We start from the raw sequence: 22,951 nt of genomic DNA on the forward strand, positions 1-22,951 counted from the left end.
ATTGGCTCTATCTATCTATTTATCTATCCATCTATCTTTATTCTAAATAGTGAAAGGCTTAAAAGTGTAAGATTTAACATAAATGATTTGAAGACTTGAAAGAGGCAAAATTAAAATAATAATTTTTAAATCCCATCCCCCTCTTCCTTTTTACAACCAAAGAAATGTCTAAGCCTTTCTAACATACAGCATTCTTGGCATCAGCAACCTCTTGTGGAAGCAAAATGAACGAGAAATCTTTGAAGGCACTGTTTCTGACCCTCCCCCTCTAATTCCACTTCTAACTTAATTACATGTTTTCTTAGTCTGATGTTGAGAGAACAAAAGCACATGGCTCTCCATGCTATTATTCAATACTATTCAATATTGCAGAATCTTTATCATGCCATTTGTAAGTTGTATGCCAGCTTCCTACTTTTTCTCTACTCCTTATTCATTATGTAACCCAAATGTGACCTTTAGATTTTCTTCCAGAGCAAGGTGAAGCAGTACATTTTAGTGAAAAATACAAAAGGAAACAGAATTCTTCCTTTATGAAGTTACCCAGGAGTAATTTAACTATTAATAACAACCCTTTAAAACCCAAATATTGCAGTAAAATTGTTGGTGGTGTAGTTTCTTTGCCATGAATAGTTTCTACTGATCCACCCATATATAGCATCGATATAATATAGCATTAACTTACTTGAGGCCTTCCTGCTCTCCCAATCATTTGCAGAATGTCAGTTTCACTGTACTCTTGGAACACTCCTCCAACATAGTGCATTGTGGATTTTATAACCACCAGATGTGCAGGCAGATTGACTCCCATTGCTAAGGTGCTAGTAGTAACTACATCAGATTAAAGTATATTGATTGCAAGATGAAAAACATCCAAAAGCAGCAAATAAGCGATTAACTCTTGATTCCTAAGAACTCTTATTTTCTAGTGAAGGCAGTGGGCATTCTGCACCACAAAGACTTAGACATAGATTACAGACATTGCACAACAATCTTCAACAAATTACATCCTAGATATTTTTATTTAAACATTCCTTAACATTTGGAGATAATCCAGAATCCAATCCACCTTCAATATGACACATACACATCAAAGAAACATTATTCATATTTCTTGATGGACAGATATTTGAATACAGCCCTGACTACGTCTTGCCTTGTAGTGATCAATCTCTTTAAGGTATTTTAAGTGAGCAGTCATTAGCATTTTCATAACCATGGTACCAAACCAGAATCACCACCAATACTATTGCACTACTTTACCAATACACACTCTCACACAGAAAACCCCAATCAAGTTTGTGGCAAATTCTCTCACACTCACGTTTTCTAATTCACTCTCTCTAACAAATATATGGGGTGGCAGGAATTGAACATGGAAAAACACCTATAAAAGCCAAATGATAAAACTATCGCACTAGGAAAACAAAGTAGCAATGAATTTTCCAATTCTTTTTCGAAATAAAAGCAGAACTAAAATTCAGGTGCATCAGGAAGGAAAACTTTAGTCTAAATTAAAGATATATTCACCCCATCTTGTGAGAGTATTATGTATTATGTTTTGTCATATTGTGTTGGTTGCAAAATGGGATATTTGTCAAAGCAAAATGAGCTAACCATAAAAAAGTCCAAAGAGCGGTTATTTACAGTGCAATCAAACTTCAGTCCATATAGGCGTATGTGTATATATACATGTATGCACACACACACTGTGAGTATACATACACTCTATTTCAAGACCAAAGAATTTTTCCCCTTTGCAGTATCTGTGAAAGGTGTGTTAAAACTCTACCCTCAGATATATAAAGTGGAATATGCTCTATACTCTTTCAGTTTCCCCTCAGCTGTAGTAATGTAATTCTAGTATCTCAGAAATTCCAAAATAATTTCAGATGACTTAAGTACCAGTAAGCAACCTTGCATTCTTTCAGTGGTAGTCCACACACATGTTCATGGTGCGCTCAGCTGTGGCACAGGTTTTCAGTTATTTTTGCAAAAAGCAATTGTACAACCAGTCTCCTGAGATTGCAGAAATGGCACTGCAGTTGGCAAAGCCATACGCAGTGCACCAGGCAGCCAAAGTACAGTAGATTGCAGGGATGCAGAGACCTTTTAATGTCATGGACACTGCAACTCCAGCAAGGTTGCCAGGTCACAGTAAGGGTATGTACCTTAAATTTTCATAGTGAGTCATGACCATTGTATAGGAAAGAAAAAAAACATTAATCTTTCAGTGTTGTACAAGAACCACACAGCCAATTCCCCAGAGGGTCTGAATTTTTTTTACAGAAAAAGAAAGCCTGGATGAAAAGAAAGCCTGGATGAAAAGAAAGCCATCATGTCTCAAACAGGTACCTTCTCATCTCAGGTAACAGCAGATGGAATACTTAGGAACTTCCCCATCAGTCAAAACACCTTGCATGGGAGTTTGAACACAGTAGCCTGCCAATCTAAGAAGCATAAATGTAAAAGATTACCTTTATCACTGTATTTTAACCTGTGTCACTGCTGCAAAGGACGCAAACAAAAAAAAACATCATGTGAACTCTGAGGCAAGACACACTAGCAAAGAGTTTCACCTCAACAGGATGGCTCAGTGGTATGAAAAGGAACTGGACATTGGCAGACCTATATAGACATATGAGGAAGGATGACCCCTGTGTATGCTGTAAAGAAGACAAGTTCTACAGTCTTTAGTAAAAGTGTGTATGCATACTCACAGGGTGAAAGTGTATCTAAAACACAAACACCTCTTTATCTGAATTTCACAAAGTAATCATTCCAAAGGTTAAACAAACCATAGAATCATAAAATATTACCATTTCCAAACTGCAATCCTCTCAGGATACATTAACAGCATTTTGACTTTCAAAGTTACATTTACTTACAAAGTACTGGTAAGTCGCCTGCAGTAAAGGCTCCTTCAATTATTTTTCTGTCAGATAACTCCATACCCGCATGATGGTAAGCCACACCATACATTAAAAGATCTGATAGTAAAATAATTATAGTAATAATTACAGTTATGAAATAATACTACTCAAGCAAGTATTCATTCATAGAGCAGAGAAGTAGTAGGTTATATTTACCTCTCAGTTTGGAATCTTTCAGCGAATTTGCAGACCTCTGTAATCTATGCAACACACATAGAAAAATCCAAATACTTCAAAATCACAAACCACATCTAATCTAAGTGCAATATACAAAGACTAAGTATGTTTTTAAAATGCAAAAATAAAGCTTCACATGAAACTAGATACACCATACTCCACCTAAAGACTGTTAAGATGTATTCCTTGACATGTACATTTTTTACATATTTTCCCATAGTTCTACTACATTTGTGCTTTTTAAGGATGTTCGTAGTTTCCAATTACATGCTAGACTATCAAAAGCACATAGTCTTAAAATAACATTTAAAGTATACATTCTTTGGATATTTTCAACTACCACCTTTCCAATCTTTGCAAAGGGAACAAAACTGACTGGGGCAGCTGCTGCAGCCTTTCCAGGTCAGTTATCTTTCCACGTCACAACCTACAATCTAGATGTTGTTCACATAAGGCAAAGAAGACTATGTCTGAGGTCCAAAATCAGGAAGTAGCTCCTGCAGCTGCCAGGACTAAGCAACCCTGAAATAAATAATAACTAATATGGGTCAGGGCTGCATTTATTAAAGGTTCCTGATAATACAAAGACTTCTTACAGCTTAACTTAAAACACTAATAAGACTACACCCAATTCAGCTATTCAAATGCTTAACCTTTGCAATACAAGGCTTTATAGGTCCATAGGAATTAACATCTGTATACTCAGAAGGCAGCTTTTAGAAATAACTTAATGTTCGTATGAAGTACCCTAAACATTCAAGAAGCAAATAAAACTTCCCAAGAAGTGCCAGTTTACCAAAAAGAATCTCAACTGTGAGGATGATTTTGTTGCAGACACACTCTTCTGCTAGAAACTGTATTAGTTCAATAGCTTTCTTCACAGACGTCACAGGTTTACTAGAACACACAAACACTTATTAACAACTCAAACATACAAGTACCTTTGTTTCTGTTCAATACTCAGTAGAAATTTAGCATCTTTTGCAAGAACAGAAGCGGCCTGTTGCACTCCTTTTCTTGTGGCACAAAACTATAAATAAAAGGGTTTTTTAATCAACACTTCAAAAGAAAGAAATAGTTTCAAATGTGATGAAGGGAAAAGCTGTTATACCACAAGTGCCGGTTTTTGTTCCGAGTATGCTTGTATAATACTAGCTATCTTGTAGTTAAGAGTTAAATCAAATTTGAATTCTGTCTGATTGTCACTGCATGGAAAACCAAGAACAATTTTGCGTAGCTTGACTGGTCGTTGATCCTCATCTATTTTCAGGCATACAGCTGGCATCTTACTATCTGAAAGCCATTCTGCAATCTGTGAAAAAGACGAAATAGAATAGAAATGAAAAATTTCTGCTTTTAATCTCACTGTGCTCTAACTGCAGCACACAATAATTAACTTAGCTTTTGTCACATGTAAACTATTAATACACTTGACATTGCTTTTATCATTAAAAACGCAGGTGAGGTGCTGCTATCTACAGGACCAATATAATTTGTACTGAAATCTCAAGTCAGTTGTGAGTTGCACTTAAAGATAAAAATCACAAATCTAAAACTGAAGCATGTCCATACTTGGCTAATAATTCCATATGGTTGTAGGTCATGTGGTACATTAACATCTACCTCAAAGCTGCCTTCAGGTGACAGCTTCAAAATGACACAACTCTGTTATCAATCTGAACTTATTAGTCCAGGTAAGTTTTATAAAATACAACTACATTAATTCAAATGAAGTTAAAATGTAGCTCTTACATCTTCAGCATTTGGGATTGTTGCAGAAACAGCTACAAATCTCAAGGGCGGAACAGTGTCACGATTCTCAAAAAGATGCCAAAGAGAAGACTGAACAGTCTTCATCCGACTGACTACAACTTCTAACGTTGCACCACGGCTTTCATCCTTTATAACATGCACCTATTGGGAATTTTAAAAGATTTGCTAAATATTTCTCCAGTTACAATCTATACATGTGTTAAATAAATGTTATACTTTTAAGTTTCCTTTTATCTTCAAGAAGAAAACCAGTGCATACAAAACATGAATTTTCTTACCTCATCAATGAGAAACAGTCGTACAAGCTGGACTATAGAGTTGTCTCTCCACCTTCTAGTCATGCTATCCCATTTTTCCTAGGAGAAAAGAACCCCACAACAAACAACAAAAGGCAAAAGATGTTTTAAGGGCCAACATATGCCAAAAGTACAGTACAGGCAGACATGCCCAAACTTCAATTAGTCTTGAAACAAAGTCAGTTTAATTCAAGCTAATGCCATGTTTCATCTGGCACAATTATATTCCTAGCTGTTGTTTCTATGAACTAATAGTATGCACAGCAGTGTGTAAGCAAGTATAAGGATCATAAAAAAAGAGCAGTCCTACTAGAATACAATGAGTAGACTACTACTGTCTGCTTATTCTAGTTTTTGGTAAGAATTGAGACTGAAACCTACAGGTGTGGTGATAATAATGTCAGCGTGATGTATTTCAAATAAGTCATCCACCATTGTATCTCCTGTCAGTTCCTTGCAGCTGAGTCCTATAGGTCCAAATTTTTCTTTCCAATCATCAAAACGCTGACTGCACAGAGCTTTTATTGGAGCCACTAAAACCAACACAAAATAATCAGTGTTATATCAGGTAAACCAAAGCTTCAACTGTATTGCTAAAGATGCTAAATGCATAGATTTTTAAGATGTCTTCTTGAATCTAACTTCCCTAATTTTCAGCTTTGCTCCCAGAACCATAAAATTTGTAACTGGTATTAACTTTATTATTCTATTCCATGCGCACAGATCAGTGTTGAGCTTTGGGCCCCAGTTCTTCCCCATCAACAATCAGAAACAGAACCCTTTTACTAAAGTTATTTATGTCCTTTCTTAATCCTAATTTTTTCCTCAATCCCACATGGAAACAATTACTCAGCTACCAAAGGTTTTCTCACACATAGAAGAAACCACAGGAAAGACATCTTTTCCAACAGAAGATCATACAAATACCAACCTTTTTCCAGTTCAGAATGATTTGAGCACTTTGTATTCAGAAAGGAAAAGGGTCATAAGTGAGAAACCATCCATGAGCAAGAGATAGTATACTAGAAAAAAATCAAAATCTATCTAAACCAGATGTACAGTTAAATGTAGTCAGCACCAAGCAGCTAACACAGCAAGTAGCAACTAACATGGCAGGTAGCAGTTCTGACGCTGGGCCTTATAAAAACAGACTCCTAGAACAACCTATTTCTTCATAGTATTTTTTTTCCACTGGACACTTACTACATTTTGCAGATGGAGGTTGATTCCTAGAAATCAGAAGTAATTCTCTACACAGACTGATACCAGCAACACATGTAAGTCTGTATTGGATGGTAATCTATACAGAAAATGCAATGATTTAAGTGAAAGAAGAGATCTATGCATGATCTGAAAACAGCAGTAATAAAATAGATCTTGCAGTGATCACATACTAGGCTATTTAGAGCAACTGGAATATGACCCATCAGCATCATATCAGTTGACAAGTGATTCCCAAAATGAAGATATTTAAATAACCAGTTTCTGCCTCAGAAAGAGGTATAAAATCTCATGTTATCAGGGGTCTACAAAGCAAGGAAATCACCAGATCCAGAAAACAGATTAAGCTACGACCACAAAACTCAAAACTGCAAAAGTAATGATCTTTTGCTGTGGAAGAATACAAGAAGCTAATGATTGCTTGAAGGTAAAGCCCTGTACCCCTGTGACCTCAGATGAAGTCAGGTCAACGGAGCAGTTTGCCTTAGTCGATGAGGAATGGGTTAGAGACCAGTTGAGCAATCTGGACATCCATAAATCCATGGGTCCAGATGGGATGCACCCGCGAGTGCTGAGGGAACTGGCGGAAGTCATTGCTAGACCACTCTCCATCATCTTTACCAAGTCTTGGGAAACGGGAGAGGCGCCTGAGGACTGGAGGAAAGCAAATGTCACTCCAGTTTTCAAAAAGGGCAAGAAGGAGGACCCGGGTAACTATAGACCGGTCAGCCTCACCTCCATCCCTGGGAAAGTGATGGAACACCTTATCCTTAGTGCCATCTTAAGGCATGTCAAGGATAAGAGGGTTATGAGGGGCAGTCAACATGGCTTTACCAAGGGGAAGTCATGCTTGACCAACCTCATAGCCTTTTATGAGGAAATAACACGGTGGATGGATGATGGCAGAGCGGTGGATGTGGTCTACCTTGACTTCAGCAAAGCATTTGACACAGTCTCCCACAGCATCCTCATAGCTAAATTGAGGAAGTGTGGTCTGGATGATCAGGTAGTGAGGTGGACCACGAACTGGCTGAAGGAGAGAAGCCAGAGAGTTGTAATCTATGGGGCGGAGTCTAGTTGGAGGCCTGTATCTAGTGGAGTGCCTCAAGGGTCAGTATTGGGACCAGTATTATTTAATATATTCATCAATGATTTAGATGAGGGAATTGAGTGTACTGTCAGCAAGTTTGCTGATGACACTAAGCTGGGAGGAGTGGCTGACACGCCAGAAGGCTGTGCTGCCATCCAGCGAGACCTGGACAGGCTGGAGAGTTGGGCAGGGAATAACTTGATGAAATATAACAAGGGAAAGTGTAGAGTCCTGCATCTGGGCAGGAACAACCCCAGGTTCCAGTATAGGTTGGGGAACGACCTGTTAGAGAGTAGTGTAGGGGAGAGGGACCTGGGGGTCCTAGTGGATGGCAGGATGACCAGGAGCCAGCACTGTGCCCTTGTGGCCAAGAAGGCCAATGGCATCCTGGGGTGTATTAGAAGGGGGGTGGTCAGTAGGTCGAGAGAGGTCCTCCTTCCCCTCTGCTCTGCCCTGGTGAGACCACATCTGGAATATTGTGTCCAGTTCTGGGCCCCTCAGTTCAAGAAGGAGAGGGACCTGCTGGAGAGAGTCCAGCGCAGGGCGACAAAGATGATTAAGGGAGTGGAGCATCTCCCTTATGAGGAAAGGCTGAGGGAGCTGGGTCTCTATAGTTTGGAGAAGAGGAGACTGCGGGGGGACCTTATTAGTGTATATAAATATATAAAGGGGGAGTGTCACAAGGATGGAGCCAGGCTCTTCTCAGTGGCAAACAATGACAGGACAAGGGGTAATGGGTACAAACTGGCACACAAGAGGTTCCACTTAAACTTGAGAAGAAACTTCTTCTCAGTGAGGGTGACGGAACACTGGAGCAGGCTGCCCAGGGGGGTTGTGGAGTCTCCTTCTCTGGAGACATTCAAAACCCACCTGGACACATTCCTGTGTAACCTTATCTAGGTGTTCCTGCTCCGGCAGGGGGATTGGACTAGATGATCTTTTGAGGTCCCTTCCAATCTCTAGCATACTGTGATACTGTGCTCCTAGAACTTCAGTCACCAATCCTTAGCATGTGTTAAAGCTCTTGGGAACCAAGTCTAATTTACACAACTACTGCAAGCTATTTCATATACATTGGGCCACTGATGAAGCAGGTAGCAAAGCATGCTCTGGCAGTACCTAATCTGATTAACACCTCTGTTCCAACATTTGGAAAACTATGCCTCCTCCACCACTGTCAAACCTGGAAAAGTCACAGATTTAATTCCACCAGCAGGTAACTGGCTTCCTTAATGGAAGTTCCAACTGGCCCATTTGTATCAGTTCTACCAAGGCAATTAAAACCATTACAGTTCACTGAAATGTTCCACCTCAATATGCTGACAGGGAAACTGTAATACATGTGTGCTTATACACCTCCTGTTTAAAATACACAGTAAACTCTACACTAGCTTTATTGTAAGAACTTGTACACATTGGAATTAAGAAAAGATAAATACATTAAGCTGAAACTTTGGTAAATATAAAGATTAACCATTAATAGAAGACTGACAAATATATCACTGTATGAATTAATTAAAACTGGGACAAAGCCACCAATTTCACCTGATTTACATGTTATGAATTCAATTCTCCAGAAAGGAAAGAAAATAAAAGGTGTCAATGGTTGTGACTATTCTCAAATATTTTCATTAGTTCCTACACAGATCAATTAAACTCAAAGATCATAGCTTTGTTGCCTTTGAACTAGTAGACAGAAACCCTGGCAGGTAAATAAAAATGGAAGATTTGATCCTCATCTTAGAGCAACAGACAGTCATCTGCCAGTAAGAATTTGTTTTAGTTTTCTTTGCTTTCTTCTTCCCTTTTAGTGTCTATCTTGCCTTCCTAGATGACAAACTCTTCACAAGATTTCTTTATTTTTATTTGTATAGGCAATGCTGAACACTACAATTATACAGTGCTGTTAAATACTAGTAAGAGTTACAATGGTATCACAAAGAAACAAACCCTAAACCAAACAACTTCTTAAAGAATAAGGTAGGCTACAATTTCTTAACATATTTAATTTCTATATAATTCAAGCAGTCACTCTAGATCTCCACATTTACAGAATGACATTTTCTACTGCTGTCACCAAAAGGGTTAAAGCTGCATAACACTTACTGTAAACAACCTTAATATTTAGCCAAGGCAGTGGGGCTTCCATGAGTAATCTGGTAATAGCTAGCTCGAACATTACAGTTTTTCCAGAGCCAGTCGGAGCACAAATCACAAAATTCCTGTCTGTATACAGAAGCTAGGAAAGAATTGCAAAGTAGTAAATATAATACAGCTATCCATCGTACCTATTCATATATTCCAAAAGCATTGTTAGGGAAAAACCACACAGGGAAATTATTATTACATTGACACATGTACTCCTCTAAAAATGTTTGCATTAGCTGTGAACTTTATGTTACAGCACAAGAACATCATCTTCTGCCACACACCTGCCACAGAACCATAAATGAGATACTGTTCATCTTAAGGTTATTATGGAATGAAGTCTACCATTCTGCAGCAGGCAAAAAAGCAGTGTCTAGCTTTAAATTACATTAAAACAGAATCACCGCCAATGTCTAACTGGAACCAAACATAGGCTCATCAGAAAGAGGTACCTTGTGCTCAAATTCCAAGTGCAATTTGTTTTCATTCTGTAATTCAAACTGCAGTCAAAATTGCAACATTGTTGAATATGTACATTTTTAGTAGCCATCATTTTAATAGAATGTGAAGTTTTTAAAACTATTTCCCCTAGAACTCTGTTTTTGCAACCTCCATGAAAGTAAATCTTGCATACATGTGGTTTCCCATTATTCTAGGAGGAGTCACACAAGATTATCTTACAGGCCAATATGATGTATAGCTCTCATCAGGAAATAAAGGCAAATTTGGAAGTAAGGAAAAAATAACCCAAATTTATGCCTAAAACTAAAAATGTAGGGGGAAAAAAAGCAAAACTACAGCTCGTATAATTTAAATACAAGATTATTCTGCTCATATAAACACCATTCTTAAAGTCTTCACTTTATAATTCGTGGATAAGAAATTAAAATAATTGAAACATCAAAAGTAGCTTGAAAAAAACATGCTTATAAATGCTTGTAAATGACACTGGATTCCCCCTAGTGTTGAATAAAGATTTCAAATGGTCTGGTGAAGACTGATGGATCATGTATCTCCTCTCTGCAATACCTATAATTCAATCTTTATCTGGTCCCTTTCAAAGGAAGTTCTGGTTTTAAAGATAGCATAGCTGATACAAAAGGCGATGGATAAACATCACTTCTCCAAAAGTAAAACTTTCTCTAAAGTTCTGCTTTTCTTAATCTTCCTGTGAAAATAACTTTTAAAATATTACTAATCTCTATGCAGAAATCCACATAGAATTCACATCTTCACATAAATGTATTTAAAACTGACAAAAACATTATTTAAAAGCTCTTCCTGTCTCTTCTCCCAGCTAAGCACAACCCTGCTCAAGCATTCAGGGAAGAGGTTCTAGATATATTACAGTTTTCTAACCCCTTTAAAGTTCTAAATAGCAAACTATCATTTAAATTTATCTACTAAGTATTGCTCTCTACTGCACCTCATGTTTCATACTTACATCATCCAAAGCTTTAGACTGTGCATAGTTGAAATATGGGAACTCCTTAAATATACTCCTAAATTGGCTTGCTTGACAGAATTAAGGAATTTTAAACAGTTGAAAGTCATAAAATTTATTTTAGAACTGTAAATTAATATCTTTCTTATAATTTAAATGCAAATTAAAACATATGCAACAATCTTTCACTGATATAGGCTTGGGAAAGATTACCAAAAAAGCAACCTATTAAACTGTTTAGTAGCTTTATTTAAATTCTTGGTGTCCCATGTAATTCCACTTGGTCAAAAAAATCCGCTACCTGTTTGAGAGGTCTCAGGGTTATATCAATAATCAAGAACCTGCTCCCTGGCGTAGGCTTCCTGGAATGGCATACAATTATGGAATGTGAGACTGCAAGGGATAAAAGCTTTATCCTACACTGCAAACCAGACATGGGAAGCAAAGCACTGCTGTTGCATATCTAACATGTCAATGGTCACATTATATCTGTACTATAGCAGAAATTAATCAGCATAATGTTGTCTGTCTGGTCATAACAGTAGCAAAGAAAATTCACCTACATCAGTGGTTTTAAAGATATTTTCCAGTGTCTAATATCATGTATTCATCAAACAACAACATTCTTATCTCAAAAATGATTAAGAGGAAAAGAGAACATTGTTACATTACACATCCAGTAAGTGAGTTGATCCTTGTCTGGACTTGCATTGAAGCCACAAGCAGACTAACTGTAATGTCTGATCAGGCTGAAGATGCACACACGGTCAGACATAACACCTCCAATAACAAGAACAATGAACTGCTGAGGCCTCAGATTTATGTTACATTCAGAGACTAAATAAAGATGAAAAACAAACAGACTAGAACAAGAAATAAAAGCAGTTAAGTATAACCATTAAAAATGGGTGAAGATAAGCAAGTATTAGACTAAATGAAATAAGGATTTTTTTAAAAAACTTCTCTAAAATTCCCTAAGTTAAGAGCTGTATTTTCAAAATGAAGAACACTGACTATGGCAAATTCAGACCAACCAAGTCTTTACTGATGTTGGAAATTATGACACTTCTTAAAGCTATTCACATGAATTTAAGTTGCCTAATTCAGATATTTCCTCTTTCTGCTATTTAACGTACCATTTGACAGCTTACTAGGAACAAAATATTGAAAAGACAATGTAAAAACAGAAAAAGAAGTAAACTGACATCTATAGATGGATGGTTAATTGTGTTACGGGTTCAAGGCACAGCCAAGAAGGAAAATTATTGTGAAACCTGCTTAAAGAATGGAAATACACTGTATGCACACTACAACATAAATACAGACCTATATGAGTAGGCGAAGTTTATTTTCTCCTGAGAAAATGGGACAAAAAGATTCAGTTTTCCTAATAAGCCTAAATAATAATTCATTCTTCCCTTATTTAAAGTATATGAGGATATACGTGTTTGCATATAAAAACTTGCCTGAAATATATGTATTATGCAAACAAAAAATTTTACATTTTAAAAATAAACAGTTTTGAGGATAAATTTCAAATGTTTGAAATAAGAATAAATTTGCTTAGCAATGAATGAGCCATAAGTTGTCCTATTTTCATTCTAGCTCTGGAAGTCCAAAGGGTAAACACCTATTCATCATTTGATTCCCAGCATTATGTTACAAATTAAAACTATTACAGTGTAACGCAAGAGCTCCTATGGCTACAAATTAAAACTGTAATTCTGTAAATGTAAAAAGCATTTTAATAAAATCAGTAAATCAGATACAGCAAATATAAGGATACGTATTTCTGTAACAGCCCTCAAAATTTCCAATTTTCTTCCTGTAATTCCTAAAGAAATATGAGCAGTAAATTTATAAAAGCAGATTTGTTTTCAACCAACACCCATGAAAAGTACATTCCTGATCCCAAGCTGTGTGTTCTGTGAGGCACTGCAAGGCTATAACAAGGTCCAGGTAATACAGAAGTTGCTGAGAGTACAGGACAAAGAGGTCACAAGCTCATCATCTGGAGAGACCATCTTGGTGGCCCTTTGCTGAACTCACTCCAGTTTAAGGATGCCTTGCCTGTACCAGAGGCTCAAAACTCGATGCAGTATCTAGATGCAGCCTCAAAAGTGCCAAGAAGGGAATAATCACTTCCCTCAACTTTCCTGGCTCTGCTCCTGTTAACAAAGCCCAGGATGCTGTAGTCCTCTGTTACTGCTGGGACATGCTGCCGGCTGATGTTCAGAGCACTGCTTGCCAGACCCCAGCATTTTCCACAGAGCTGCACCCAGTTAGTCCATCCCAAGGGACCCACAGAAGTTCTTCTGCTTCCCAGGGGCAGGACTTTGCATTTGTTCCTACTGAATTTTGTCAGATCACTGGCAGTCCCCTCCTCCAGGACAGACCCCTGCAGTTGCAGCCAGCATGTGGACAATATGTGACCTGTTAACACTCACTCTCTGAGCCCGACCATCCAACCATTATTCTACCCATGCAGTTGTACATCCATTGCTAATCCTGAGTCCTAACTCAGATACAAGAATGTTGTGGAAGACCGTGCTTCTCAGCCATTCTATGAGTCTATGAAAAGTCATACTGAAGTCAAAGTACATGACATCCACGATTCCCCACTCATACACAAAGCCAGTCACCATTGCTCACAAGGCAGAGAGGAATCATGTTTTCCAGCTTCCAAATCGCATCCTAAGCCACAGCTCTGCCCTACAATTTTCTGCCAGAACTATTTTTGTATTCTGTATTTCTGCAGGAGTTTGCCAGGTACACAAGGTACATTCCACAGACGCAATGAGTCCTTGTCCCAAAAAGCATAAAATCTAGATATAAACCACATCACAAAAATTCCATTTTCAAATGAAGATAAGACTATTTACCACATGAAGGAATGAGGCTGCTCTTTCTCAAATTTAGAGGACTGATTCGGAGTGACATTTTCAGAATGATTTGGCACTTCTGAAAATGTGACTTTTCTTCTTAAATTGTTTACCCAGCTCATATGAAAACCCAATGCAATTAAGTTCCATAAAAATGCAGTATATTCTTCCAGGTTGAGCCAATTATCTCACCTTGAGCTGGTGGGAAAATGTTCTTCACTCTACTTGAGATCATGGATATCCCTTACTATTATATACTAAAGACAGGCAGTGGACTATTTTTCTTGAAAGAGAGTAATAATAATTACCTGTCATATCCAGAATCTCTGAAGCATTAGGAAATGATTTCATATCCATTCCAGTTTTAGATGCAATGTTCCCATTATTCACCCTACGCAGAGTAAAATCTGAGTCTTCAGTTATTGAGGCATGATGATTATTTCTCCATAAACCTTCTTTCTTTACTTCTTTTATGTTTTCAGTTGTATTTAAGTACGTATCAATTCCTTTCACATCAACAGAACTATCTTTCAATTCTGTATTTGTGTGCATATAACCAGGCATTTTAAATAAGCTGAAAAAGATCCAGAATTTCATTGTTTGTTGTAATGTTACAGTTTCTCTAACATTTTAAAATAATGTCTACTTGTATCAGAAGCAGCATTAGTAAGATACAACCGTAAGAAAAGTTTGTCTCTAACTTTATTTAATCTGACACCCTTCTACGTAAAGAAGACTCCTTTCAAGATACATTTTAACTTTACTTTCATTCCAGAAAGAACCCGAATTAACTGCTTGTCCAGATGAGTTCTGAATCACAATAAGAGATTAACTGTCAATCTCTGCACAATTAGGAACAATAGAGACACACAGGTTCTGAGCAATGAGAAGAGCTGGGCAGAAGATGAGTTTATCTGTAACACCTCTCCTCCTAGGAAGCACTGAAATAATGTTGAGAACTGCTCAAGGTATTCCTGGCTGGCAGACCTCTGCTCTGAAAAGCAAGTGATCTTTGCCTTCTTGCTCGTTACCACATCAATAAAGAACTCAAAATAGTGTTTTGAGAATCCTTTGTTATCTAACAATTTCTTTAAAATTAAAGCAACGAACCTCATCCTTACTTTTCTCATAAAAGAGGATGAGCTCAGGACACATTTAATTACAGTACTGAAATACTGACAAAAGGAAACATCTTTCTTCCTTATACTGAAAAGAAATAGTGACCAGAACCCTGTTTATGTACCTTCAATTGAAGGATGCAAAGCTCTGTGTTTAACAAATGTGTCTAAAATAGTAATATGATTCTGACAGTGGATAAATTATCAGACTTGGCTAGACACATACTTTTTTCTTAATGTTGAATGGGCACTCTCATCGTCATCATCACTGTTTTCTGGAAAATTACTTTCTCTTTTGTTTTGTGAAAAATTTGCGCCTGGTGGACAAGAACCCCCTGTTCCTGTTTTAGATTTATTTTCGTCAGAAGAGAGAAACAATGAAACCATTTTCAGACTTTCAGGGCAAAAACTAATTTTCTCTCTTTCTCCTACACTAAATTGGAGCACTTCTTTTTCAGAGTCTACGCCAAACTGAACTGGTGCTGGTGCTTTGTCATGTCCTTCCTCAGAGGTACTTTTACATTGTTGTATAAACTTCTTGTGCTTTCTCCCTCCTGCAAAAACAATAGATTATTATTTCTATTAATATTCAACTTCCTATTCATAGTCATATTAGTAAATATTTTCCACACAGAATAAGACAAATTCATGTATCTTATATGAACTGCTATTTCTATCTTATTGCAAGAAATTTAGTGTGTATTTTCTGACTCATGCTAATGAATGCAATGTGTGTTGTTAATTAAAAAGTTATAAAACCATGGTCACTTTCCAAGCTTTATATATAAACTAATGGAGCAAAACTATTCCTCAGAAGTACAAAGTAGTTTGTAAGACAGAAACTCTCCACCCTGTCCCAGAATAAAGATGATCTTTTAAAAAGATGACACAGTGACCAAGCTTGAAGTTTGTACTATGAACAGCCATGAGATAAACCTTGCAATCTCAACAGTCAAAATTCCTATTGATGGTTTCATAGTCATCTTGGTTAATTATCACATTTTGAAGGATTAGCTCTCAGTAAGGATCTGTGTCCTGATATAGATGCCCATACAAGCATTTCTGTCAGCAGAAGGAAAGCAAGAGCAGAAACGAGCAATTGGATGCAACAAGATTACAGAACAGCTGTATTCCACAGCCTATTAATTTCAGTATTATCCATCTAGAAACTAGGAAAAAAACCCTTCTGTCTTAACAATATAATTCCTAAACAGAGACTATCATAAATCAGCACAGCAGCTGAGAAATGCTGAAATCTAGTTGACAGAGATAAAGCAACCGAATTCTTTAAAATAAATTTCCTTAAGGTGATTGAATGTCCAGATGGAAGGAATACCTCACTTAGCAGCAAGCAATGGCCAGATTCAAACTTGGCCTCCTGAACAGCAATTTGAAAAAAAAGCCATAAAACAGAAGAAGAAAGTTAGGTTCAAGCAAACTCTCTGTTCCTTGGGTGGGAGACAGGTCATCAGACCCATGTGGTGCACTATGCTCTTACAGCTGCTTTCTACCGTGTTATGATGCTTCATGGAACAATGCAGAGTAGCTGAAATTTTGATCATACTTCTTACTTTGCCCACTTCTGCACAGTAAACTTGTAGCTTCTATATGCCCAAAGATGACTGCTAACACTCCAAACATACTAAGATCATCACTCTCAACTAAAATACATTCATTGTATTTGCATAGCTAGAATATTCCATATGTCACAGCAATAGAAAAGAGAGGAGGAATTATCTGTAAAGGTAATTATTTCTTAAGCCATTCAAAATGAACGTCAAATACAGCTTAGCAAGAGTTGGTAGGGTTAGGCTTATGGCTGGACTCCATGATCTTCAAAGTCTTTTCCAACCTAAATGATTCTATTATTTTATTGTATGATATTTTACCCTTATGAGTATTGGCTGTGGTTTTTTCTAGTTCCCTCTGCAACTCCTCTGCAGCTGGAATTTCAGAAATAGACGGAGCAGGTGCAATACACAGAACCTTAGGCTCTTCATTTTCTAGATACCTATTTTTAACACAGAAATGTAAAGTCAAAGCATTTTTAAGCACCCTCCACAACATTTAGCTCAAAATCACTAATTATAAATAACCTACTGTTTCTCCTGCTAAAAGATATTATTTAATTTGTATGATTTTTAATCATAGAAAAATTAACAGGCAAAACTTCTGCTAACCTGTATTTCTTATAGCCTAAAGCACACCTGCACCATTCAAACTTCAATGTGCTTGGGAAAACATTTCAGAGTATGGGTTATGAACCTGGAAATTTCTGGCCCATTTCTATTGGTAGACAGAAAAGGGAGTTACAAAAAATAATTCTGCAGTAAAACAATTCAGACCATGGAAAACAATTATATATATTAAACAATGAAGATTTACCTGTGTTTTTTATCCGGTCTTTCATAAAAAAAATTATCCAGTGAAAAGACCATGTTTGCAGAGTTGAACATTTTTAGATCAAATATGAAGTCTCTTAATCTGCAAAAGGCAGCACAAGGAACCATGAAACTGAAAAGACTAGAACTGAACCTGTATAAGCAATAGAAATCTTATTAGCTATAAGTGCCAATATTTTACGTCTAGATTCTTTTCTTTTAGAGCTCTTGCCTGCATCCTTAATTCTTCTTCAAAATGAGAATCTCTTTCCTGATAAAATATGGATCCTATTACTTATGACCAAAAAATACTGTAGGCCAGCCTAAACGATCTTTATACTACTATGATATGTCAGGAGAGAAAAGTGCTGAACAGTGAAGATGCAGATAAAGTTTATGTTATCTAATTTCTAAGAATAATACTAAGATTGTTTTGTACAACTGCAGACTATTTTTTCCAGATTGTTTCTGTTCTGAAGGAAAAATACAGTCTGTTTTATGAACATATTCCATCAATTTTTGCAGAACAAAATAGTTCTATTATCTAAAAAAAACCCAACAATCATTTCAATTTACAAGTAAATCAATTATTTTTTGTAACCTATGTACAAGTTGCTTACTTGGATAATTGGAGTACAAGCCCAACTCCTTAATGTTGTTAGTAGGTTTGTTCTGAAACATCAAGACCAGAGGTTATGTTCAAATTGATCATATACAAGTTTTAAAAATACTCCAGTTAAATGTTTTTCAATTATAACCAACTCTAGGCATTAGACATGTTTTCTTTATGTATTTGTGATGAGATGTTTCAGAGCTCCTAATTTTGCTTAAGAACAACTTCATATAGCAAAGACTTCACAAAAAAAAAAAAAAAAAAAAAAATTTATGAGTCAAAACCCTTAGATTCACTGAAACAAATGGCAAAATACCAAACCAACAGAGTTTACACAACTCAACATAAGGCCAAATCTGGTGATAAAATAACAAAGCAAACCTATCTTTTTCACCTGCAGAGATACACCAAAGGCAACACTTCTTTTGTACAATAGCATCTCATTAGTAACAGATGAACAAAGTCCTTCAGAGCACTCTGCAAACAGGATTCAGGTTTACTTAATTACTGCGTACTATCAGCTGCGAATTAAACATTTAAAAAGTATTTTTCTTCCACAGAAGCTGCAAAACTTAAAATATTCCAGAGAAGTGTTCCAAACTGAAACCAGAAAACATTTCACAGTACCGGCAGAACACAAAGCAGGTAATCAAAACTGTCTGTGAGCACAGTGAAGATTTGCCTGAAGTTCTAAAACCTAAAATCTGTCAATGCCCCTTTCACACTCCTTTTCTGAGCAACACCACTTCTGCCAGTTTCTGCCACTCCCCCACTGCCAGGGTTTGCCACTTTTTTTCCTTCACACTAATAAACCTAGAATTTAGAAATCACATTCATAAATCTAACAAAGCTGGTTAATCGGTCACCATCCTCGCACACTCTTTCAATGTCAGTAATCCAAAGCAGGAGTTCTCAGGCTTGAGTATCAGTAGTGGCAGCAGAAACCATCTGCCATTAGTACTATCAAGTTGTTGCTATTCAAGTAGTAGTATCTGTGTTAAGCGCTTATCCAACCGAATAACCATCGCTCCATCAGCTCCTAGGAGCTTCAAACACTGCACACCAGTATGAAATGCTTTTCATACCTCAGGTATTGCCAACCTATGATTATGCAACTTCCATTTAAAGAATTTGGATTCCTATCCTTGAACAGTGTTATATACAATACTTAATCTCCAGAGCTCTTCAGGCCCCTGCTCTCTATGCATAATTTATTCTTTGTCTGACTGTATTAATTCCAATTGCTTGATAATGTAAATAAAAACGGTAAGCGATGTCAAGGTCATTCTAAGAGACTGGAAAACCCTGGTACAGCACTCCTTTGGGCAGGTCTGCATTCATCCACTTGCTTGCTGGCAGTCAGCTTAGACATCCCTCTCAAAATCCACAGCCAAGAAATAGTGAGAAGCCTCTCTGACTTTTAAAGGAAGAAAAAAAATAAATAATAATAACAATAATAATGATGTGGGAGAACACATGTCCAAGATGGACATGAATCCAGGGGTCTTTTCCATACTTTCAGTGGTATGATAGCACAGGAAAAATGCATATTCAAGATAGCAGAATGAGGGAGATGAGCAGGCATTTACAGAGCAGCACAGACCACCGATTCACATTTATATTTGCCAAATGCTGTAAGCAAAGTCCTCTCATGTATCTACTTTAAGACAGCTTACTACAAACACTGCAAACCACAAAGGGGTTTGCTCAGTTTTGAAGCCACTGTGCTTCTCACCTCTCTCCTAAAACCAAATCGTTCCCTCACACCCCTGTATTTCACCTCAGCGCTCTCTCCAAGGGGCCAAGTGAAGGTCACAACCTCCAGGGACTCTGCCCAAACCAATTACAGCTGCTCAGTTCCAGCCGTGCACCAGGTGCCCTGAAAGGACAGGGCCCATGCCCGCCTCACAGCGCCTTTCCTCAGGCGAGGAAAGAGAACCGGCCCGAGTCGCTCCCACCTCACCAACAGCGCCTCCCACCACCACCGCGCGAAATGGCGGCAACAGAGGGGCCAGGACGGCAACGGAAGGGCGAGCCGGCAGCGCTCTTAACGCCCTTCAGCCAGGCGAGCGGGAGAAGCCATCCGTGGTGATCCTTCCTTGGCACCGCTCGCCCTCCACGGCTCGCGGGAGCCGGCCGGGGTCTGTGGGCTCCCGGTGTCACGAAATGGAAGACGCAGGCCCGCTCCGCGCCGGCCGCCTTTCCTCTGAGGTGAGGGGCGGCCGTAGCACCTGACGGACCAAGTACACTCGCGAATGCTGAAACCCATGGGGAAGGGCTAAATTCTCCTTAAAACGGTAAGAAAGGCATGTGGAGGGAACTCCACTGGTGCCAGATTTAGAGCTTGTCCAAACATGGATGTTTTTTTGGGGGTATTACTCTAAAAGTCTTTACTCTTCCCCAGGTATAGATTAGGTAAAGGTGGCTCATTCCTGCGCAATATGACTGCATTATCAAAGGGATTCCTACAGAAAGGAAATAAATATACTGAACATATTGATCCTTAAAAATATATTCTAGTGGGTTTCTGAAAGTATTTTCTTCCTTGCTGCTAAACTCGAGCAACAAAGCTCCAGTTCACATGAATTGAAACAGTATCACATAAAATATTGTAAAGTGCAGAAGTAGGTTGCTTTATTCTTTTTATTTCCACTTATGGTTCTGGACTTGCCATCAGAGCAAAGCTTGTGAACTATTAAATTTAAAATAAATAGCAGAACTGTCTCAGAAAGACTAAGTTTTAAGCTGGTTCAAAGCTTCGTGCCATTCAACAAATACTATAGAGGCAGCTACTGTAAATATGTATTTCCTCATACATAAATAGATGAAAAGGAGACAGATTTTCTCAAATACTGATTGATTTTAACATAAATAATTTTTATTTAATAAACTTTTGTTTTTCTTTCTGGAAACTATTGATTTATAACTGCATTTCAAATTCTTAGACATATGTTTACCTAATGTAAGTGTATTCTTTCAGGTTGTTCAAGCCTATGTCAATTAAAAGAATGCAGTAAAGGTTATGATAATTTTTGCAATTCAACATATATGAGGTCTTTATTATTCTTAACCTTAAGAAGTCTCTTGTCAGAACTGTGTCATATTACAGTATCCCCAAATTTACACCACATGTTTGGATGCTTTAATCCACCTCCCCATCTAATTACTGGGCAGACAGCCAAGGGTAAGAAGCACTTCATTCCTGTTTCCAACATGACAGAATCTTGGCCAGCCCAGAACAAAAGATTTTATGATAAAGAACATAGAATGCAGTCAGGATTGCTTATGAACCCATTGTCTGAAACTCAGTTCTGAAGCCACCAATGTTACTCAGTAATTGGAATAAAAGTGGGAAAATGGTTGTGTTTATAAGCATACAATAAGCATTCATTTTGTGCTTATAATAAATTCCAAGACCAGAAAGCATTTTTTACTCCTTAGTAAGGAGAGGCATTAGAGAATGCCTTCTTCAATTCTGACCTCAGGCAAGTTTCCATCTTAGTTCACATGTGCTTTTAGCTGACCAGACCTTAATGTTTAGAGCCATAATACAAACCGTTCATTTTTAAAGCTATTTTTTTCTTCAGTTCCCTTCCCTAGGTGACATTTCCCTCAACACACACACACAAATCACATAAAATATATAGCAAAGTAGTCTCTCAACTGCTTGGAGACAGTTTAATTTTTGATTTTCCCCAAGCCTAACATCTGATCTGCCATATGTTCTGAGTCTTTCCAGCTCATGGAGATCACATATTAAGTCATAAACCTGCATGTTCTGGAGCAATGCAACTAGAAAATCACAAACACCAGACATTGGTCAGTGATCCGTATGATAACAGAATAATACTCGTACTTACTAAATACAAATCTGTTAGAAGATTCAGTTTTCTCCAGAACTTACAAATTGAACAAATCAGCTACAAACAAATGAAATGCAGAAAAGTATCAGTAAGCTGAGGTGTTGATGTCTTCTGTTCCCTTCATTTGGCTTTATCCACAATTTCAGAGACGTGACAAAACCATTGGTCTCTACAAAGGGCCCTAACTGATAACAGAAATGACAAGAAGTCATTTAAGTTCTTAAATGACAAGAAGTCATTAGAAGTTCTTAAAATCACAGGCCACTCCTGAACTGTATGATTTTTTCCCTATACTTGAGATGGTTGCAATGGTTCATTTATTAAACTGTACAATCAAGAATTAAATATTTTCAGCTGTAACCTTTCCCAGTCAAGTTTGGGAAATAAAAATACAGTAAACCCCAAGTTGCTTAGATGAGGCAAGGGCAGTTTCTTCTATTTTATCCTGTTGGCTAGCATTTACAAACATTGGCCTGATGTTGCACCAGCCTTGCAAAAACTTAAACCAGGTGAATAACCTGATTTGTGGCAGCTGAAATTACTCATGTGCATAAGTGTTTGCAAGATTGGGTCTTAAGAGAGCTAAACGCAGCTCCTGCTGGGACCTGGCAATACCACTCTGTATGTCTGCTGGAGGGGATCTCCCAGTCCTGATACAAGGCACTGCTCCCCAGGGCTGCAGCAAGCAGCCTGTTCTTGCTGTGCCCCTAACAGATGCTTCCCCAGGAAGTTGAGCTCTTAAACTTTGATGTTTTAATGTGGCTAAAGTAAAATATTTTTAACACTATTTTTTCCCCCTATGATGAGGTTCTCTTCTGTACTTATTTTACCTTTGTGTCATCTTTCAATCCCTTACCCATCTGCTTTTTTCTTTTAAGAGATGAACTCCCACTGAACCCCTCAAGCATAGACTAACCTCCAAGGGCTGTTTCCATTATGTATAGTATTAACATCTTCAAATTAACAAAGCAAGCACATGCCATGTTCATAACTCCACCCTGCACAAATCTCA

General features: G+C 37.6%; 1 protein-coding gene across 1 annotated transcript in view; it reads right to left on the reverse strand.

The window, feature by feature from the left end:
* Positions 1-17,538, reverse strand: part of HFM1 (helicase for meiosis 1) — a gene marked incomplete at both ends in the record, with an annotated part of 39,929 nt that extends 22,391 nt beyond the window's left edge. The window contains 16 exon segments of the mRNA XM_080624044.1: positions 686-831; positions 2,889-2,990; positions 3,090-3,133; positions 4,052-4,140; positions 4,222-4,422; positions 4,863-5,024; positions 5,100-5,146; positions 5,149-5,239; positions 5,561-5,712; positions 9,597-9,729; positions 11,083-11,153; positions 12,869-12,916; positions 14,273-14,538; positions 15,309-15,636; positions 16,972-17,093; positions 17,468-17,538. Coding sequence (XP_080480170.1) covers positions 686-831; positions 2,889-2,990; positions 3,090-3,133; positions 4,052-4,140; positions 4,222-4,422; positions 4,863-5,024; positions 5,100-5,146; positions 5,149-5,239; positions 5,561-5,712; positions 9,597-9,729; positions 11,083-11,153; positions 12,869-12,916; positions 14,273-14,538; positions 15,309-15,636; positions 16,972-17,093; positions 17,468-17,538 — 2,073 coding nt within the window.
* Between the last annotated feature and the right edge of the window lie 5,413 nt (positions 17,539-22,951).

The sequence above is a fragment of the Psittacula echo genome (genome assembly GCF_963264785.1).
Source record: "Psittacula echo genome assembly, chromosome: 7".
NCBI classification, from domain to species: Eukaryota; Metazoa; Chordata; class Aves; order Psittaciformes; family Psittacidae; genus Psittacula; species Psittacula echo.